We start from the raw sequence: 22,290 nt of genomic DNA, 5'->3' as shown, positions 1-22,290 counted from the left end.
ATGGTGTTGTGGGACACTGTTTGCCACTACCTGCACTCAGTGCTGTTCCAGAGAGCAGCTCTTCATGTTTCCCTCTGGGAATTAGGTGGTTAGAAATTCTGGCTTTCAAATCTGCTGTTTTTGTATGTATGTGCCACATCTTGCATTTGTTTTAGGGATGTTGATGACTTGCAAGGTGTTATAATATAGATCAATATGTCAGGTTTCTGCAAGGTCATTCCCTTTCTGCAGCACTGAGTCTCACTTTGAATTTGTGTCTTCAATAATAGATTAACCACCAGCTCTTAATTTTGACTCTTTTATTAGACTAGTGGAATAGCCAGATTTTTAAATGTGGAATACTCAGAATTTGCATGCATGCAATGGATTTGAGGTATCAGAGGTAGTTTGGATGCAAGTGCTGCATGTATGAAATGAGCACAAGCCCAGAGAAACCCAGGGATAAAACAGAGGGGCTGGTGGAGCCACAGCAATCACAAAGTTCCTTCAATTTTCCTGACTGTGACTGCTCATTAGCCAAGTAGGGGTGCTTGTGGATGGTACCCCAGCTCCTGTTGTGTACCAGGCTTTCTAACCAGTTCCAGCTGGTTGTGGAGGATTTCCTGAACTAGTGATGAACTAGTTACTTGGGAGACTCATCAGCTGCTTACTGTGAAATTTTAAATTCATGTTGCTTCTGATAACTCTGATATAAAAAATCTGCAGTGATAGAAATACTATTGTAACAGATTATTCTCAGTCATTATTTTATTTAAAAGAGTAATCTAGATTGTTTTAATTACTTTTTAGAAATAGCAATAATAATATGAAGAATTTTTTTTTTATGCTGGCTGTGCTACTTGAAGTAGGGATAGACAAAAATAATATTCAAGCCAATTTCTGTTTGCCTAGACTGCAGAAAACATTGTGTCCTAGTTTGCAAATATTATGCTTCTGCACTGAGGATTAAGTTATCACAGTTTGACAGTCAGCAATTGAAGTATTCTTCCATACTGATTTTGAATCACATATTACTAATTTTCTATATAACATATTAATGACATATTTGGTATTTATTACTCCTATGAATATGAGCCAAATCTATCTGGCATTGCTCATGAATAGGCCTGTTAATTCAGTTGTATAAGTGGAACCAACAGATCTGTTGTTTTTATTATAATTTTCCTATTGTTTACATATTTTAGGGTTTTGTCCTTGAAATAAAATTATTGTACCATAAAGTGAATGATGACTGGTTTTTTTTTCTTTTTTCAGTTTCCAGCTTGTTGTCTGAAATTGAAGCTGTGACTTGCAGGTTTCAAATACCAATAGAAATCACAGCAGTAAAGAGAGAATCTAGCAGGTTTTTTTTACTGCTTTCTTAGCAAGGAAGAAGATAATTTAGTGCATATTTCATAATCTCTATAGACGTGGTGCTTAGGGGTGTGGTTTGGCATGGACTTGGCAGTGCTTGGTTAATGTCTGGATCTGATGATGTTAGATATCGTTTCAACCTAAAAGATTCTGATTCACTGCTGTCAGTCAAGTAGCTTGTTACATGGAAGACCCAGTAAGAGCAAATACTGGCAGTAAGGTGATTCCTTGTTACTACTCACCTGACTTCAAGAGATTTGTGATCCTCTGCTTGTCTTCCCATGCTGAAAGCATGTCTTTGCATGAGGATCATAGCTGTCACAAAGCTGCAGCTCTGCTGTACAGCACTGCTCATTTATTACTTAACAGTAGCAGTTGCTGTAAATCAGTTCTAGTGCTGATTTTATCAAGAGTACAGGATGTTCCTGGCAATGCTTATTCTCAGATTCTAGCTGCAGTCCATCAGAGTAGCTTGTTTTCCATGTTCTGTTAGTAGTCATATGCACCGATCCTTTGTAAGTTCATCTCACTGAATTTTGTCCTTCTGGAAATTAGTCTTAAGAAGTTGCACACTTCTTAACAAAAATGTACTTTCAAGTCTCAGATTGAAAAAAATAGAAGAATGGTTTTAAAGAAAAAAAGACATCTGAACAGTGAGAGAGAAGAGAAAGCAAAGAAAGGATGAAGTGGAGAAGTTTCTCACTGTTCTTCAGTGGTTCACCAAAAGTAATTCCTGTAGCTGTACCCCCTGCAGTTCCATCCTCTGGTGCTTTGTAGTACCCAAGCCCATATCTTTCTTCCTTCTCTCCTTGGGTTTAATTTCCTTGCTTTGTGACGGAGTAAATAGGCTTTACTGTACTATATCTTTACACTCTGTTTAAGCAAATAGATCACAGGTGAAAACTGTCATGTATTGTTTGTATTTCATTGCTATAGCAAGTTTAATACTACTATCAAAAAGGTATCTCTAAAAATGAATTTAATTTTCTGTGTCAGTGGCCCATTTCACTTGTTTGGATCAGAGCTGTGTTTTCTCTTTAATTAGCATTCAATGTGTGCTATCATCTCATTTTTTTCCAAAATTCAGAGCTTGAGGACCCTGTGCAGTGATGCTCTTTGCTGTTAGATGGAATACTGTGGCTTGTCTTACAAATATGTTATAGTGCTGAACTTCGTTTAGACAATGCTCAAGGAATCAGTGAGCTGTTCTGCTGGATAATCAGTTTTTCAGTTGACTGGCAGCCTGGCCTCTCAGCTCTGACAAAGGACTTTTGGTTCCTTTCAGAAATCTAAAATACATTAGCAGAAAAGGCAGCTATGTATTGCTGGAGAGACTGCATTTCATCAGAGTTTGTTCATTTGAGATTTCAATTTAAATAAGCAAATAGGATGTAGGATTTTTAAATACAGCATTTAAAGTATTCAATGTTCATCATTCAAGATGCTCTGAATTCTGTGAATTTTTGAGTGAAAAATATAATACAATGTCTTCAAAAATATATTTAGCTGTCTGTGCTGAAAGGTTGTGAAGAAAATTAATCAGTAACAGTATTGAAAGGGAAGACAGAGACAGGAAGAATAAAATGAGGAAGCTGGGACAGGTTAAGAAGTTGTGTATCTCAAGCAGCCTAACCAAGCAGAAAGAGTTAGCAAAGGGACAAGGGTCAAGTCTGCAATTGTATATTCACATTAGGCAGGTTCATTTGGTTTCTTTCTCCTACAGTGAAGATTTCACATTTAGTATTCTAGCTGTGTGACCTGAGATAGATCTTCACTTATGAAGTAACAAAGTAGTTTTTCCTAACACTGGAGTAAAAGACTTTTATCAGTTTATTCAGCTTAATCTGTCCTGCTTTCTGTGTGTCTTTTTATTTTTTTTTTTTCTCTGGGTGACACTGTTCCAGCTTCCAATAGACCTTGTTTCTATACCTCAGGTTATATCTTTGAAGTAGTTTTTTTAAAAGTGCCTTGACAACTACAGTAAATGAAGAAATGTCAATCTGAATGTATTTGTGTTTAAATTAATGTTACAGCAGAACTATAATTTTTTTGTGTGGCAGTAAGTGATATGTATGAAAACATCTAGATAATCTCGTAAAATTTGTTTTCTCAGGGCAAAAGAAGTGGTGTTTTGGACTTGATGTTTTTATTTTACTCCAGATACCCCATCACAAAGGGTGCAGTTTATTCTTGGAACAGAAGATGATGATGAGGAACACATTCCTCATGATCTCTTTACTGAACTTGATGAAATCTGTTGGCGTGAAGGAGAGGATGCAGAGTGGAGGGAGACAGCAAGGTGAGTGCTCTCATAACTTAAAAGTTTTCTGAAGGTATTAGTTGCTACTGTATTGAGGAATGATTTCAAACCTGTAGCAAGCTGAGGGACAGATTTTGGATATAAAGCTTAAATAAAACCATAATTTTAATGCTTAGTCTGCTAGTATTACAACAGCATTCATTGTTTCCCAGAGCCAAATGTTTTCATCTGGATTTATGAATATAGGTCAGATGGAATACCAATGGAAAAAGTTTGATGTAAATGTATGATATATGTGAATTAAAAATTATTGGGTGAATTAATATTTTATCTTTTAATTTAAAGAATCTTTCAGACTTCATATTTTGCTTGAATCCTCAAGAAACTGATAAGGATACCATTATAAAAAGATTAAAGTGAGGAATGAGATTGCTCTTGGAGCAATAGAACTTTTATGTATTCTAAGTCTCCATGAACAGTTTATTTTGAGAATGAGTATTCAGTATTGGATTATTTTATTTCTGCAAAATTAGTGGCAAAGGCTTTTACATTCCATTTCTGCTGTGAAAAAAAAAAATAAAAAGTTCTGATACAGAACTTTTCTTAGAATTTTGTTTCCTTTTAAATCATTTCCCATTTTAATTGGAGATGATTTGCTTAGTTTCATTAAGAATTTACATTTTACAGGAATCTTTGCTTTATTTTTCATTTTGAAAACTTAGTTCTTAGTTCTTCAACTCTCCCTGCCAGTTGTTGGCGATATTCCTCAATGGTGCCCAAAAGTCTGTGTAATATGTATTTGGTAGAATATAAATTGCAAAATTTCTGGAAGGATTTTGTGGGCAAATGTGTATGTGGGCTGTCTGACATGAACATGGCTGCTAGTTTTCTTTCTAATTTTACTGCAAATTTCTGCTTTCCCAGAGGGCCAAAAATTTTTCTGTGACCTTCCCTTCCATTATCTGTTCATAGGCAGCATAGACAGATGCTAAATATAGACTTTTTATGTGTAGAAAATTCTCATATGGGGATTGTGCTCCAAAAGGAATACGTTAGTGTTCCTAAATAATCTTATTAATATTCAGAGAGAGAAAATCTAATCAAGGTAATCATCTGCAATGTTCTCATACTGATTAGGAATACATGGAACCTCTCTAGGAGGAGTATCAACTTCTGTTGAAATTAAAAAGTAAAAACCACTGTGTGTTATGTTATTTTTAAGCAGGGAAATAACTTCTTTAGGTCAACTTAAAAAAAATCCCTTTTCAAGTTATCAAATAATTGTGTTTCTGAAAATTATAACAATTTCTGTTAACAAGTGATTCTGATGAAGATAAAATTCAAAAGGAGTAGGTGAAATAAATTACTGTTTCGGCTGATCTGTCTATATATACAGACTTCTCAATTGTTCATCGTGAAATGAAGAATTAAAAATATTTAATAGAAACAGGATGAGATGGTTGAAAAAGGGCAGGAGAAAAATAACCAAGAAAATGAAATTTTTGGATCTCAGAAGATACAAGAGTGACATAATAGCTAATAGTAAAATTTTCTTTAGCTTTAGCAGTAAGATGGAAACGAAGGAAGTGTGGGGCTGCTGTGTGGAAATATAAATGGTCTTTTTCCATTTGGATCCCAAAATTTTGGACTGCATTTGACATGGAGTGACTGGTTAGAAATGGAGGAGATGGCAGGGAAATTACCAAATTAAAAATGAAGACTCAGAGTCCTTTTCTGTGCAAATAAGAGGGTGCAATAATTTCCCTTCCCAGAAAATAGAAGGAATGTATTTAAATGGGTAGAGTAATTCCTGTCTTTCTGTGAGTCTGTCAGGTGTGTTGCACTAATCCAAACACAGCAATGCTGCTAAAGAAAGGATAAAAATGGTTGGGGCAAACAGAGCCCAATTTCAGAGTCGTACAATGCTTGAAGGAAAGAAAAATTATAGACTTGGAGATAAGTGGAAAATTGGATAAAATACAATACAGTGGTATACCATGTCAGAGTAAGTTAATAAGGCTCTTTAATCAGATAATCGATTTTTGTTTTTCTGACAAAGGAAAAACAGTGGATATAAATTTTTTTAAGTAAGGCATTAGATATGGTACAGCAGTGGGAATCTATTACTTAAATTGCATTCTAGTGTAAAAATTCCATTAGCAGGTCAGGAACTATTTGAAGAGGTACAGAAGGTAATGCTGAGAGATTATACTATTTGTGTGGAAGACAGTGACAGTTAACTTCTGAGGAATTAGGCTTAGTAAATAGATTTATTAATGAATTAAAAAATAGGATTATAATAAAGAAGCTTGTTGATAATAAGAAATTAGGTGGGATTACTCCTTGAGAAATAGATTAAGATATCATACAAAAAACCAGGTGGTTTTGAGTAGAGTAATAGAAATGGGATGATGGTTAATATGCAAGATCATGTGCTTAGAAACTAATACAGTGGATCACTTTAAATACCTCTGGTTGATTCAAGACTTCAAAATTATTGATTTGACTGAAAGCATGGTACAGAGAAGATACAATCTGAATGTGTTGCTGTTCCAGGCTTATTATATGTTTTTCATCTGTGTTCAAAATGTCACTGGGAAATGCTTGTAAATCTTACTGTTTGACTTCGGATGTAGTTCCAGGTAGAATTTAATTACTTTAATGAGAGTGATAGCACTAAGTGGTTATGTACTTATTTCACCCAGCTCTGCAGTTGGTGCTCCTGGACTGAAGTGTTGGGTTGACTCTGATGAAGCACATCTGTATCTTGGTATTTTCAGTTTGATTGAAAGTGCACTGCACTTTTCTGTTTCCAGGATCTGATTTTGAATGTCCCATCTATAGAATTAGCTAGAGAGCAAAATGGAATGAATAGCTTGGTTATCTTGATATAGGGATAAAATTAATTTTTTTTCTCCATCAATTGATTTCAAGCCAGAAGAAACACATGCTTTTTAAAATGAATAGTCCTTCTTACAATACTTCTTGTATGTGGCCCAGCTGTACATTTTCTATGGAGATGATGTATATTTTCTATTCTGAAAAAAATATTTCTGCTAAGTTTGTGGAGAAACAGGTTGAAGTGCAACAGTTGGATTTATTTTATACACCCAATAGTGTAGCTGCAAGTTGCAGCTGTTGGGAAAGCAATTCATGTGTCATGGCTGGAAAGTAGTGCCTGATTTGTAGCAAGTTCTACCCTGACTTTTGGGACTCATTTTTATCTGCTAGCATCAACCAAAAACTATCTAGACAATATCACTATCTTTATGGAGCAGAAAAAATTATGTAGTAAGGAGGAAAATAGAAAGAACCTTGCAACCAGGAGAAAAGTGCATAAGCTTAAATTTTAATGTACAGTTAGGAAAATAAGCTCGTGTCCATAGTTTAGAAAGTAAATTGTTAATAGTAACTAGAAAATGGATGGGTTAATAGTAACTAGAAAATGGATGGGTTAGGGAAGGTTAGAAAGTGTAATGCATTTTCCTTGGATCAAAACTTTCTTCCAAAGAGACTAGGTCACAAGAAACATAGGTTTCTCACTCCTGCTTTGTTCCTGACGTGCCTGTGTTCTTTGATTGGTTTTTAAATTGGTGTGGACAGACACAAGCTTGTGTGGAAATTTATACAAATTGAAAGATTACATTAAAACCACTGACTTGAGCAGGTTGTGAGTACATAGTCCATCTCTCTGCTGCAGACATGTCACGCTACAAAATAGGTGAAGTAAAATCACCCACTTCATATTGTGCAGAAGGTGTAGTAACTGTGCACTGTTATTGATGCCTGAGAAAGGGATGGCTTTAGAAGCTGGGAAATATACATAAGGTGTATGTACACACACTAGCCCGAGTAATATTTTTTCCTATAGTAACACACCTCGCTGAAACTCTTGTTGGCATATTTTTTTCTAGCAAGCATTCTATCAGAGGAACTAAACTGTGTGATCAATAGGCCTATGACAATCTTTACTAGTAAAAGAAAGCCATAAGAATGAAAATGCTCTTCCATGCAATCAGACATAACTGAGATGGCTCCAGATAGGTTCCATTCACATGGGGTGCATGTGACATGAGCTTGGTAGGGGTTGATGCTGTTTCCCAAGAAATTATGAAAGGCTTTTATCTGTCAGTCATAGCAATTTAAGGGGTTAAACTGCGAAAGTAAATATATTTAAATTTTTCTTTGAGAAGAAAAAATTATTCTCCCAAAATTGGCATACTGGGATCTATGCCTGAATTTGGATTCCAAACCCATTTCTTTCATGGAGTCTTGCGCGAATTGCATTAATTCAGATGATTGATCAAATGGTATGATTTTTAAAACCACTGAACACTTAGAATTGAAAGACTGCGTAAGATTAGAGTTGTTTTGTGTTTTCTGCTACTGTTTCTCATTTGATATATTAAATAAGGATTATCTGACATAACAGGAATATTTCTGAAAAGATAAAAGGTGATAAACAATAACAAGATATTCCCTTGATGAAATTAGTAAACATATGCTTATTAAAATCAAAATAGAAATTTATTCCAAACATAGAATGCTCTCAGCTGGATATGATTTAATTCCATGTCCTGGCCTCTTGGCTCATTGAGTAACAATGTATGATAATGTGTTTAAACACCTAAGTTTCAGCAACAATAGGAAATGGGTGCAACTCATACAATTATACTGTTCATGGAAATCCAGGTGATTACAATGGCAAGTATAATTATTTGAGCAGTAGCAATAGTTTCCTATGGATTTTTATGCAGCAATGTGTAAGCTTTAATATCTGATAATATAAACTCTGATTAAAGCAGTTTTCATGATTTAGACTTCTTTGTGTCCCTAGTATGTTACACACTCTGATAATAAGCCTGCCTCTGTCCAGTAACCTGTCTGAGACTTTTAAGAACATGCTTGTCTTTTATTGCTCTTTAAAATCTGTTTACAACTGGTCAGTAGATTTAAATTAGGTAATATTAAGGACAGACTGCAGCAACATAATCAGATAAGCAATGTTGAAGACTGACTTACATGAACAGAAGGTAATGACAGTATGAGGTTTCTGATGATATTTTGTAAGACTCTATTGGATCATTGTTTTTAGAATATATGGAGCATGATTTTTAATTTTTTTTCTGAAGTGGCATAAAAGCTATAACAAGCTAAGCACAGTATAATAACAGAAATAATAAGATATAATAACACTAATAATAATGCATAACAAATAATTGAGAATACTCAAGCCTAAAGATCTTATAAATCTTCTAAAGAGATTAGAAACATGCACAAAAATAGAGGTATGAGAAGAGAAAAATGTAGGTATTTTGCAGAGTCATGTGAGAAAATGGTTTAAACAGGACAATAAATGCACTGTATTTATGATGCTGTGGATGCAGATAGGTATTGCACATTTTTCAGCTTGGGAACAAAAGTGCCATGAGTAAGATAGGAGCAGCCTCTTCTTAGGGAGCTCAAGTGTAACTGCAAAGTGAAAAAAAAATTAAGAACTATCTTTCCTTCTCACATGCTTCTTGATAACTGTCCTGAGTTGTTGTAGCCTCCCCTTTAAAAGTGTTGCTTTGAATTTGGTGAGGAGGAGCGTGTTGAATTGCGCTTGATGTCTGTTTGGACATGGTTTTGAAAATTTATTTGGAAAATCTCATTTGCATATGCAAATTCAATTTCATGGTTTGGCTCTGCAGAAGCAAATTTTTGGGCTGTGTCCTCCTTGCTGCTTCTCTGGGGGAATGTAAAATGAAAGGAATGGGCTGGAAAGAGAAAAGAGAATGCAACAAAGGGAGTGGGGAACAGGTCTGATGAAGAGGGAAGAGTTCTCCAGAGGAAAGACAAAGCACAGAAACTGGCCAGTTTCCTCACAGAGGAAATGGAGGGAAAATGTTTAGATACTAAGAGGAGGAGAGAGGGATACATAGGAGACTGGAGATTTTGAAGGACCCAAGGAGCTGAGGCAAATTGTCCCTATAAATAATGAGAGAATGATTAGAAGGCAGCTGGGACAATGTCAAGGAAGGGAGCAGATATACTGATAATGAGTGGGTCAGTGAAATGGTTGCTGCCTGCAGGATGGCAGCAGAAGGGAAAGAACTTGGTACACAAGGACTGAAAGGAGGAAACTATCTAAAATGTGGGTACACTTGCGTATTTTACAAGTAGGAGCAAAACTAGGCAGGTGGCCCAGGAACAGAAGAGGAACAGCTGTGCTAGCTGCATTGCTGGGCTGTGAGGCTTGGTAAAACTGGAAATTCCTCAGGTTTAGAGGTCTTAGGGCTTTACATTTTGCTGCAGTCTGGAAATGTGTGAAGATGCTGTCCAGGTGTGAGGCTCTGCTTGACTTCTCTTCTGCCATGTCTGTATAAAACAGCTGAGTGCTGTTGAGTTCAGTGATACAGGTGTGTGCCCTGGCTGCAGCTGTTCAAACCTTGCCAAGCTGGCAGCTTGCAGGGCTCCACTCAGCAACATCCCTGTGTGACTGCTCAGATTTTTGTTTGTTCAGTTAATATTCTTTTAACATTTAAACTGTGATATTTGTCAGTGGAGAATTCAGTCTCAAGCAAGTTCATTTGGCTGGATGATAACAAAAGACTTCATCCTTTCGTGCCAGTTTCATAAATCCTTTCGCTTTACTGAAGTTTCTCCAGACTTGTTTTCGTACAACTTGATATTCTATCGCAGAAATATCATTGTATACCAAAGAATTAGTCAAAGTTCTTATAGAGTACAAAGATATTTGCTTAATATATTTCTCTCTTCATCTCTGTGGTCAGAACTTATCCTCAAAAATGGTATAATACAGCATTAGATGGAAAGAACTAGGCAAAGTAAAGTTTCTCATATTTCCTAAAAAGGAAGAATAAAGTGAAATCTAAAGACATGTTTAACATCTTTGTCTCTGTTTTCAACATCCATAGAAGTAATTAATTTTTCATTTCTTATGCAAGATGGAGTTATAAAATTGATTGTTTCTGTAGGTGGTTGAAGTTTGAGGAAGATGTAGAGGATGGTGGAGAGAGGTGGAGCAAACCCTACGTTGCCACACTGTCACTTCATAGCTTGTTTGAACTGAGGAGCTGCATCCTGAATGGCACAGTTCTTTTGGACATGAGAGCTAACTCCATAGAAGAAATTGCAGGTATGTACTGAAGTTTCATTTATTGGTTATGAAAATTATTTAATAAAAACTAAATGAATACCAAGAAAGTTATTGCATAATAATAAGTTCCATTTAGAAACTCCTAGGAAATGTTTTTCTTAATGTAATAGAAAAGAAACTCATGTCTGGCACAGTTAGTAAATATCCTATTTATATTTTTATGTGGAGTTTGCTGCTTCAAGAATCAGTTTTTGAATAAAGAAGAAAATTAAAATGGAGGAAAGAGGACAGTTTGGTTAGATTTAATTAGAGCTGGCATGTTTTCTGCTCCTGCCATGCTGCCTCATATGAATGAGACGTGTGCTAACTTTCACAAACTTAATCTACTGCTATGCTAATTGCAGGCAATCTAGTTTTGAAAAAAACCCCAAAATATAGGGAAGTATTTATTGCAATAAAGTTACATGAATACAGATATGTCTGTGAGTTGAGAATGAAATCAGGAGTAATGATACAGTGTAAATTTTTAAAAGGAATTTTAGGTACATTAACTTCTTAAGATAAAGTTGAGTGCATTTTTTCCAATGGAAGTTTATTTGGCTTATGCCAGCTTCTGAGCAAGGCAAAACATAATGGATGAGTCTTCTCTTCCAAAAGTATAAGTGAGATTGAGACTAAATGCCATTTCCTGCTTTCCTGGTGTTTCCCTTAAAGATTGTAACTAGTTTAGGAAAGATACAAAATACAAAGTAACAAAATTTTTTAACTGTCAAGGTTATCGAGAAAGCTACATTATGGATGATATATAAATCTATGTAAGACCCATATAAAATTTATTTTACTTATTTAAGTTATAGGAGATATTGTTTGGTGGGCTATATAGAACAGTGGAATTAAAATTGGCTCAAATAGTGGTAGCTGCTTTTTGTATTTACATTTTGTATTTATTGTTTATGTCAAACTGACGCAAGATATTATTAACAAAAATCTGCAGAAACTTGTGTGGGTTTCTACTCTGTGCTGAGATCTGATTCTTCCATGACTCATAGTCTGAATCAGACCTTCAAAATTTGTCTTGATAATGATAAAATATAAGCATGAAGAATAAAAAGCAGCTGATTTGAAGGAACAAAGGTGTCTATCAGTATGTTGCTTTATGATTTATTTGTAAATAATTAAGACATACTCAGGTCAGCTGCTTGATGTTCTTGTATTAATTTTTTGCTTAAATAGTACACTGCATTTTTCAGTCTTGAGCTTTACATTCTTAATGGGGAAATCACTCAACTTAGTCTGTAGTCAGCTAAGAAAGCCCTTCCAGAATTGTGTTTTTTAATTAGGAAGATATTGTGCATTTTTCAATTACAGTGTAATTTTTCAATACAATTAATTATAAACATTAATTAATTAATGTTTATAATCTCTTAAATTCTTAGTTGTAGTGATTTTGTTTTAGTTAATGTGGCCAAGGATTTGAGCATTTGTAATACTAATGTTGAAATTCACCACAGATGTGAGTTGTTCTTCACCAGAGAGTTTGGGGAGTTACCCTGACGCTATTATAAGTCAGCCTTAGTTGTGGCTTATCCTGGTTTGTGGATTAAGAAAACCTATTTCTTCTGAGGAGAGGCTTTAGGATGACTTTCATTAATTGAATTGTACCATTTTAATTTAAAAAGTAAATGAAATTGTGTGGCAGATTTTGGATGCATTTTATTTGTTGTATTATTTGCTTGAAGTAGTAGGCATCCTTTTCTGACCTGACACATGATCAGGTTTGCATGGGTTGCACTTGGTCTTTGAGAGAAGACTATATTTTTCCTCCTCTGAAGATTCAATAAGCAATGAACCATTCTTTTTTAAAAAATCTTTGCAGCAGGTGCTTCAGGCAAGTGAATCATTCTGTAAATTACTCATGTTCTGTCAGGTTTCTTTGAAGAGATTTTTTTCTGTTTTCTCAAGAAATAAAGTTGCTAATCCAGTTGCTTCTCTGTGTTAATATTATTTGTGCTGTAGCAATGCTGTTTCTTCAATCAAGTTTCTTTGTAATTTGTTATTTTACTGCTATGTGTGTAATTCCTAGTCTCCAGTGATTAGAGAATGGTACAAAGAGTGTGGTACACAGTAGGCAGCACTGTGAGAAGGAGAGACTGAGAGTGGTGGTAACAGGCACAGCACCAAGGCCCGTGTGCTGGGTGTCCTAGAAATGTGATCATTCCAAATATGACAGGCAGTTCTTTTTACTTAGGACCTGAAGACTAGGCAGAACTGGTATCTCTCAGGAAATCCTTTATTGTCTGTTCCAGTCAGCTGGTATTTGCTGTTAGTAGTTATAATCCTATTTATCTTGTGCTATACAATGCAAAGGCTGTCTTCAATAGGAACTGTTACATATTCCAGTTGTATCTGACCGTCCTGACACTTTAGAATTTGAGGAAATGCTTGCTCTCGCCTATTGGCTTCAATTTTTTTTTCAACATTCAGCTCTTGTTATCTGGCTTGCTAACCATCCTCATGCCAGGCTTGTCCAGCAGTCCTGGTGATCACTTTTGGTTTTGTTTCCATAGTGTTTGTGAAAACAGGTTGTGCCCTACAGTTTTAAAAGGTACTCCTGAATTCAATTTGATTCTTGTGCTTCTGATTAATAGTTTAAGGTTTTGGTTTTTTAATGCAATCTTTTGATAATTTTACTGCGTTGCTGTAATACATCCTCTTTGGAGAACAAATACATTATTTGTGCACAAGTACTTTCTTCTTACTTGCCTTAATGCTTTGTTAGCGAGAAATGTGTGCTGTGTACTTATTGCTAATGTCTTGCTATCTGGGCTATATTCCAATATCAAATTACATTTCTATTAATGCAGTGCCAGTCTTCATATCCTTTAAAGAGGTATACTTAAACTTTATTGCTAAATTGAGACTAAGAATTCCTGTTTGTTTTAGTCAAGGCTTTTAATCTATAAACACTTACTCACTAAGACATTAAACTCTTAGCACTTAGCCCTTGAGAATTTCTATTACTGAAGTCTGTATTTTAAAAAATTAATGGGCTTGTGGTAAAGTCTACCAGATGAAAGCCACCTTTTGTAATGTTTGCATGGTTTCCAGAACATTTTGTATTTTATCCCTGAAAACACTGACAGTTCTGCATAAAAATATTTTGGTACTGTTTATGTGGTGAGAATTTTAAAATCATCCTCTATTCCAGCATGTCCATTCTCTATTAGGTCTTTTTCATTCCAACTGTCATATTAAAAATTTACTTCATCTACAGGATTGTGTATTTATTTGGACAGGCATACAATTTTCCTTCTTGCAAAAGAACTTATTCATATCTATGATGCTGAATTCACTGACAGCATCTTATTATAATAGAGACTTCTGAGATGAATTTCCAACACTGTCATCATACAGAACAGCATGTTTCTTCCTGAATTTTCTCAAATGTTTCTTAATTTTTGTAAGATGGATTTTGCTTCTCTTGAAAAGAGCTCAGTTCCTCTGCTGAACTTTATCCTGCTTAAAAATGCAATTTTTATTACACATATTTTAGGGGAGTTATTACTATTTCTAATACGTGACGTTATTTTTTCATATGTCTTTGCAGTGACTCCTGTATCAGTAAGTTAGCACTCCATGCACAAGGAATTCCTTTGAACATTATGTAGTAATATTTTATCGATCACTTCTGTATAGAACATATGCTAAAAGGAAGTCTGAAAAATCGATGTAATCAAAACAGTTTATTTTGGAACTTGTCTCTTGGGGATGTATTTGCCAGAATCTGGCTGTACCATTAGAGAGCAGCTTCACTGTGTTGTTCAAGTTGGCAGATGAAAATGTTCTCTTTTGATATTTTCATTTAGTTCCTTTGAAACCATGTAGATTCTCAGATTACCATCTGGTTTTTTGATTATAACCACTGAATGAACCCAAAAGGTTCTTCTATTTAACATATGATGCCATTTTCTGTTGTTTGGTTCAAAAACTATTCAGTCCAGCCTTTAATGGCAATACTTTCTTTACAGCATGAGCCACAGAACTTGCATATTCTTGTAGTTGGGCAGAGTGTTCTGTGAACAAATGTCAACTCTTGTCAAATACAGACTAGCCTCTGTTGCACCGTGGGGCTTTGGTGACTTGCACATATTTGAAATATTCCCATTTATTTTAAATGGTTTATTTGTAATAATGGTTTATTTTTAAAATTAAATTTTAAATCAACCCTTACTTTCCAATCTCAAGATCCGACTGTTCTTTCCCCAAGCAGTATTTTGTATGTTCCTCACGATTGAATTTTCAATCTGTGTAACAGCTTAATCTTGTGATTGAGGTCACCGGACTCTGTGCTCAGCAACTCAGGGCATTATATCCCAAGTGTGCAATTTTATTGATTTTGTTAATATCACATTAAGCTTTCAATCTGAACAAGTCTTCTTTTACTTTTGTTCGCTTTAAGCTCTGTTACTCCATAATAATGGCATATTTTAACTGGCTCAAGTTGAGATTTTATTTCGCTGGAGCCTTTTGTTTCATCTGCAACACTCATGTTGTGTTATGTTTCTGACAGAGCTTTTACGGTACATTTAACTTTTATTACAAACACTGTAATAAAGCGTGGGATTGCCTGTGAGTAATCTGCTTCTCTGTTTGACCCTACACCTGTCTTTTGTTCTGCTTTCACCTTTTCACTTGCCCAGGTTTCTACATTTGTTTGCTTTATTTTCAGCTTAGCATGTGGTAATAACCTCTGCAGAGAAACTGTCAGGTTTTGTTCCTTTGTCTGTGGGTAAATTGTAGATCTCGTACCAACTTCTAAGTAGCGTTGTCTTTTTTTGTGGTTGTTTTGTGTTTTCCCATGTTAACCACAACTGTAGGAATCTTTTTAGATTGCACAAGTCAATCTCAGCTTGCAAAATATATTTTTTTATGAGGCATCCACTGTGCCTGTAGTTCTGAACTGCAAGCTGGGAATTTTGGCCTTGTCTCTGCAATATACAGTTTTGTGAAATACTTGCTCTTGTTCCTTAGTAAAATTACATACTGTTATTTAGAAAAGCAGACATTTTTTTGTTCTTTCTTTCCTTTTCAAGTATGTTAACTGAATAATTGAACCAAATAATTTCAGGTAAAGCTGGAAATAAAATCTGTGTCTTGGAGCACTGGAATGCTCTGCCCTCTTGGATGAGCTGTTAAATTTGCTGGGTTAGATACCTTGTTTATAATCACCATTGTAAACAATGTAAGTGGGTCTTCGTTCACAAGTGCAGCCCAGAAATCCTAATTGTTGGGTTTGTATTGCTCCTCCTGCCTTACTCACTAGGGAAGGATATATTTGGGTTCCTCATTAGAGATGCGTAAAGATAAAGGACAGTGTTCCAACTGATTGTCTTCCATAAAGCATACATTAGGGTTGCTTGTTTTTTTCTTCCCTGTCTTTAAGGGACCACAAACCAGAAAAACTTTGGCTTTTAAATTAGCTTTTAAATTAGGACTTGGGTTAAAACTTTGGGTTTTAAATTAGGATAGTCAGCTATTACTGTAATCATGATGCATGCAAAAGCCTGTGTGTTTTATACTTTGTCATTAATCTCTCATTTTGTCCTACAATTGTACAGTTACAGATTTTGGAAGTGTGAATACCAGCACTCTTGCTGGTATATACTGAATTCAATTTCTGCTGTAAACTGTCAGTGCCAACCTACATCAGGAGAATATGAGCCCAGCAACTTGGTTTTGGACTTCAGAGCTATTTTGGTACAAATACAGTATGTTTTCCATGAATTTATTCTGTGTCTCACCTGAACATTCTGTGTATTATTGCACATGAGGTGGTGAGCACGCTGCGAATCTGGTGAAGTGGGGAGTGAACAGTTGCCATTTGCTCCTTGTTGTCCATTTGCCTGGACCTGTGGGGCTGCACATGGGTCTGGGCACGTGTCTCTGTGCAAAGCTGCAGTGTGTAACAGACACCTCCAGAGTGAGTGGAAGCAGCCAGCCTGCTTTTGCATCCTTGATGACTCTAGAGGTGAGACAGATGGGATTTTCTTTGCTGGGCCACACATGAGCCATGCTGCATTTGAGCTGATACAAATTGTCTGCACTCCAGTGCTGTAATTCACAGCCTGGGTAAATTGTTCACAGGTGGTGATGAGTTATAGCTCAGTTACTGCAATAGCTTGTTAAAGTAGTCACATTGCTCACATTTACTCACAAAATTAATTTTATACAGGTGATATATTGTAACTGAGTTTGAATGGAGAAAGCATTCTTGAAATTATATGAAACGCCAAGTTTCTTTGGATTCTTTTAAATGACCAGGTCAGGGAGAATATTTGTCTTTAACAGCTTGAAAAAATGATTTCATGGTTCCAGTATCAACCAAGATTCCTTACTGAAGAAACATCCTATTTTAGTGTACTTGAAGTCATCAGAATTGTTACAGTGTGAACATTTAATAGAATGGGTAACACTGTACTGCTGGATGTTCCACAGGTTCCACATCCTTCTGAAAGCTTCATATGGTAGTGAAGCATCCTTGAAAAATGGAATGGTAAGCTGTGTTTCTATCTAGAAGTGGGCTGTGCAGATTTGAAAGGGCATTCAAGAGGAGAATTCTTTAAAACAAAGATTATTTACTCCTTTTCTTCATATGGAGTGTGAAGAAGTGGCTGCCTGTTCTAGATACAAAAGCGAAGACCAGGGCTTTGAAAATACATACATCTTCAACTGATGTGAGCATGTAGGCTCTTCTACTCACAGGATTAAGGAATTACAGTCTATTTTAAAAATTAAATGTTTAAAATGCTCCTTTTGGCTGTTTATTTTTGGACTTTAACTATGCTGCTCTTGTTTTCAAGGCTGTCTTTGCAATTAAGGGTGTTACTGATACTGCAGGGGCCTGGGCTTTTAAAAAGTATTTTGAGAAGCTTGGGAAGAAACTGAAAAGGAATCCCATAATGAAAGGTGTGGATGCACACAGTCTTTCTTACTCCAGCTCACATCTTTGCAGGGCTTGAAAAAAAGGGTCAAAATAAGGCAGTCTGTCAGAAATTTGACTGTATTTCAGCTCCTGCAGCTACTACAGCAACTGAGTCTGTGTTCAAAGAATAACAGCTGGAGGGAAATATCAAGGCAAGAAAGCACATCTGCACTCTTTCCAAAACTGAATGCATCTTCCCTTATTACATGTGGTAGCAGTGCTACAGTAAAGGGAAGTCATGGTAAAAAAACACAAAAAAGCTCAAGGTAAACCACTTTCTTATTTCTGGCAGGAAGTAAAAATTGTTAGTCACCACATTGGCACCAACTCTGGCTTCTGTGGCTGTTTACAAGTCTAGAAGAGCATCCTAGGGAAAGGAAGAGGCTAGGGATTTGATTTTCTCTTTCCTGTAATTTTCTCTCCTAAATTTAAAACCTTAAATGACATCATCCTCAGCCACTAATATATTTTAATATTTAATGTGGAATATGCTGTTATTCCAGGAATGACACCATGCAAGTAGAGTTCCACTTATCTGTAAGCAAGGGGATGACCCTAAATTTACCTGTCCCAGAGGAATCCTTTTTTTCAGCTGTTCCTTTGGATTCATGTACTAAGGGTGTCTAAAGGCAAGACAGTTGTATCCTTAGGGCAGAGGCATGAGGCATGTCTCAAAAGGCAATAGAGGAGGAAAATAAATATTTTTCTTGGAGCAGGAGACTGGTTTCTAGTTTTCATGTGCTGCAAATTCTTGTCTCCTTAAAATATTCTACTGAAGACTTTCTGTAAACTTGTGTTACCCTCTCTTTGGCTTTCTGTCGTGTCTTGTTACTATGCCTCCCTCTCTCTTTCATTAGGGTCTAGAGTGATTAAGAAAGTGCCTCTGTCTAGACTGAGAGTACAGCGATAACTGACCTAATGGTGTTTGAGTTAACCCTGGAGATAGAAGTTCCCTTCAGGCTCAGGTGAAGCACCCAGAAGACAGAGTTTACAAGTTTGGGAACAATATGGGGCAACATTACTCCTTGGTATGAGCTGTTTGGTCAGCCCTGTTGTTGATATTGCACAGAATGCTGGGGGTGGGATCCAGTACAACATTGAAAACCTCTTGCCTGATTCTTCATTGCAAAGCTCTGGATACATCCTCATGGTTGCATCTGTTGGCAGCTGCATTTACCTGGACATCATCCTTGTCTTTCTGTGTGTGTGTCAATGTAGAGATGTAGAGTCATTGGTAGACTCTCCATCACAAGGGAAACTTGCAGGTTTCTTCTTGTTCAGCTCTCAAGTAGGTGTGTGATATATTGGTTTGTTATGTTGATACTGAGAACTTCAGAAGGACTTGTGTATATACAGCGCATAGGTGACTGTTAGCAATTAAACTCTGCTTTTAACCATAGTTATTTAATGCCTTTTATTATCTCTCTTCTGTTGCTCTTGGCCGTTATCAAAGACATGACAAATGATTTCTCTACTGATGATGCATCTGCTTTTTATTTTTCCTGCTCTGCTTGCTTTTCCACTGAGTTTACTGGCAGATATGAATCTGACTCCAGCACAGAATCATGAGCTGTCTGAATTTTCAGTACAAGGAGTTTTGGACTCAGCGTATTATATCACTATTTTTGTGCAGTACAGTTTCTTCCAATTGATATACAAGGGCAGTGTGTACTTAAATGCTGTTATACATGCTTTGATACAGAATTCTTTTGTTCTTTATTTTTCTGTTAAGCATAATTTCTGTTGGTAGCAGTATTTCCCCAAATTATAGTAATAAAAAAATCCCACAAAATTCTCAACAATTCTTTCCCATTTGAAACACATAATGCGTGTCATAGAATCAAAGAATCATGGAATCATGGAGTGGTGTGGGTTGGAAGGGAACCATAAAGATAATCTAGTTCCAGTCTCCCTACTGTAGGCAGGAACAGCTTTAAGTAGACCAGGTTGCTCAGAGCCCCATCCAGCCTTGCCTGGAGCACCTCCAGGGATGGGGCATCCATCCAGTTTCCCTGGGCAACCTGTGGCAGTGCCTCAACCCCCCTCACAGTAAAGAATTTTTTCCTAATAATCTAAAACTAATCTCAATTTAAATCCATTACCCCTAGTCCTGTCAGTACGTGCTCTTGTAGGCAGTCTTGCCCTATCCTTACTGTAAACTCCCTTTAGGTACTGGAAGGCTGCAATTAGGTCATCCCAAAGCCTGCTCTTTTCCAGGCTCAATCCAAGTTCTCTCAGCCTGGAGCTTGGTGTGTGAAGCTCCCCTTGACCTGTTGTGTAAACCACCACTGTGAAGTTCCCTTTCGTGCCTCTGTCTCATTTTTACCTCTGCTTGTAGCTGTTCTTCAGAGACAGCTCCTCATGCTTAATCCCTGTCTGGATGTAGAGGGTGACTCCTCAGCCTCTCCTTCCTTTCCTGTCTCTTGTGAACAGCCTGTAGCTGTCAATGGCCACACTCCAGTTGTGGAATTTGCCCCACAAATGTCAGTAATGGCACCAAGGTCATAACTTTCCAGCAGCACAGTGGCTTCCAACTTCTGTTTTTTGTCCATTCTGTGTGCTTCGATGTAAAAGCACCTCACTGGGCTGTGTCACCTTCCTAGAGGAACGGCTGTGTATGTACAAATAGTGTTGAATATGAATACATTAGACTATTTTCTGCTAGTGCACTGCAAAAATTAGTGTAATTTCTTAGAGGGGATGGATCTTGCAGGAACATGTACATCTGTCAGTAGAAATAGATTCTGTTTGGTATCGACAAGTTATGCAGCAATTTTTCTGTATGGTCTTACCTTACCTTTCTTTGTATTGCACTGAAGGTATTGTAATTATAGTTACAGGAAAGAAAGACTGTCATCTCCTCTGGTAAGTACAAAGGGAATAAAAAAATTGTTTCCTCACAGCATGCCAGCCCTTTGTAGGAAATAGAATAGGGGTTATTTGGAAAAAAAGGACATCTTATATACACATCATAACCCTGGATTTAAATATGTTATATGCTAGAGTGCTTAAGGACTGACTTCAAAGTCATTGCATAGGTGACCTTAATTTGTGAACTGCATAATTTTTTGAGGATTTTTTAGTATTAATGGCATTCTTTTCTCCCTTCCCCTGTCTCTCTCTCCTCAAGAGTGAAACACTTCTAGATAAAACTTGCATTTAATTGTGTTGCGTTAAAGGAACTGGTGCATTTCATTTGTAATCCTATAGGGTACTAATCATTATTATTGCAATTTAAAAGATAAAATGTTTCCTCTTTCCCCTCTTTTATTGTGTTTATGTATGTATTTTCAGATATGATTTTGGACCAGCAGGTGGGTTCTGGGCAGCTCAGTGAGGATGTTCGTCACAGAGTGCATGAGGCATTACTGAAACAGCATCACCATCAGAACCAGAAGAAGCTGAGCAACAGGATCCCAATTGTAAGATCCTTTGCTGATATTGGAAAGAAGCAGTCTGAGCCCCATTCCATGGATAAAAATGGTAATGCTTTATTTTGCATTTTCAGCCTTCAATTGCATCTGCCTATTAGGCATTGCATGTACTTTGTACCCACAGCTTAACAGTGTGATTCTGCTTTGGAAAGCTACCCTGTAAAAATGGTACTTTTTGCTTGAGAGTGGCTCCTCTTATGCATTCAGAAATATATCCGCTCAAATTTAAAATTTGGTGGGAGGGGATGAGCTATTCAAGGGAACTAGCTGAGGGATACTCAGGAATGGGCAGAGCTATTCAAGGGAACTAGCTGAGGTGTTAGAAACTGTGCTGGTGTGCCACAACATCCTATGTAACTGGTATGGCATATTATTTCCAGTGCAGCTTAGGTGTGCTTTAGGTGTTTTCTGTGCAATTCTCAGACTGACCTTCAGCGTCTCTGCAGTTCAGAACAACTTCAGAGTTGTTCTGAACTGGACAGGCTCCATCAGTGCCAGGAATGTGGTAGGACTATGTTTGACTTCTGTTGACTATCCAGGACCTGTTTAATAAAAATGTAGTGGATTGTTGAAATAGTTTCTAAGTCTACAGTAGTGTATGCCTTAGCTAGAGTTCAACTGCTGCTTCAGATTTTATGGGTGAGTTTGAGGGGTGGAAAAATGAGGCAAACATTTCAAGATGACACTGTTGAAGAGATGTCACAAAAGCTGTACCTTGTTCTTTCAGAAAATCCCTTTTGGGAAAATCAGGATAATGCAAATGAGAAATCTTTGCAGGATGGTTCTAGAGTAAAATATTGGCATAACTTTTTTGTTTTTTGTGCTTTTACAGAAGACCTTACAAGGTGTGTAATTGCTGCAGGTCATTGTAATGAAAGATCATTTCTTATTGCCCCTTCCTTATTTGCATTAACAAAAGTCTGTGTTATGAAATTTGCAGCCAAATTTTGGAAATATTTTTCAGTTAACTCTTATTCCAGAAATCATCTTAACTGTAGTGAAATCTTGGTCTCTTCTGCTGTCACTCTGTGTCAGAGCTCCCCTATCACCTTGGGAAGTGGGGAGTGAGGGAACAGCCATAGCACAGAGACGGTCAGGATTGCAAGAGAAATCTGTGTGCTCTGAGGCATAGGACAGAAAAGCAGAGTAGTTGTGTGGC

At 36.6% G+C, this 22,290-nt stretch overlaps 1 protein-coding gene across 2 annotated transcripts in view; it reads left to right on the top strand.

Moving 5' to 3' along the window:
* SLC4A10 (solute carrier family 4 member 10) overlaps positions 1-22,290 on the top strand; it is a 113,737-nt gene that overhangs the window by 38,394 nt on the left and 53,053 nt on the right. For both annotated transcript variants that reach the window (XM_083865645.1, XM_083865644.1), the window contains exons 4-6: positions 3,514-3,652; positions 10,594-10,754; positions 20,992-21,180. In XM_083865645.1, coding sequence (XP_083721771.1) covers positions 3,514-3,652; positions 10,594-10,754; positions 20,992-21,180 — 489 coding nt within the window. The remainder of the gene's footprint in view (positions 1-3,513; positions 3,653-10,593; positions 10,755-20,991; positions 21,181-22,290) is intronic.

The sequence above is a fragment of the Zosterops lateralis genome (genome assembly GCF_965231275.1).
Source record: "Zosterops lateralis genome assembly, chromosome: 7".
Lineage (NCBI taxonomy): Eukaryota > Metazoa > Chordata > Aves > Passeriformes > Zosteropidae > Zosterops > Zosterops lateralis.
Note: the sequence above shows the minus strand (reverse complement) of the source record. Positions and strands in the feature narration are given on the sequence as shown.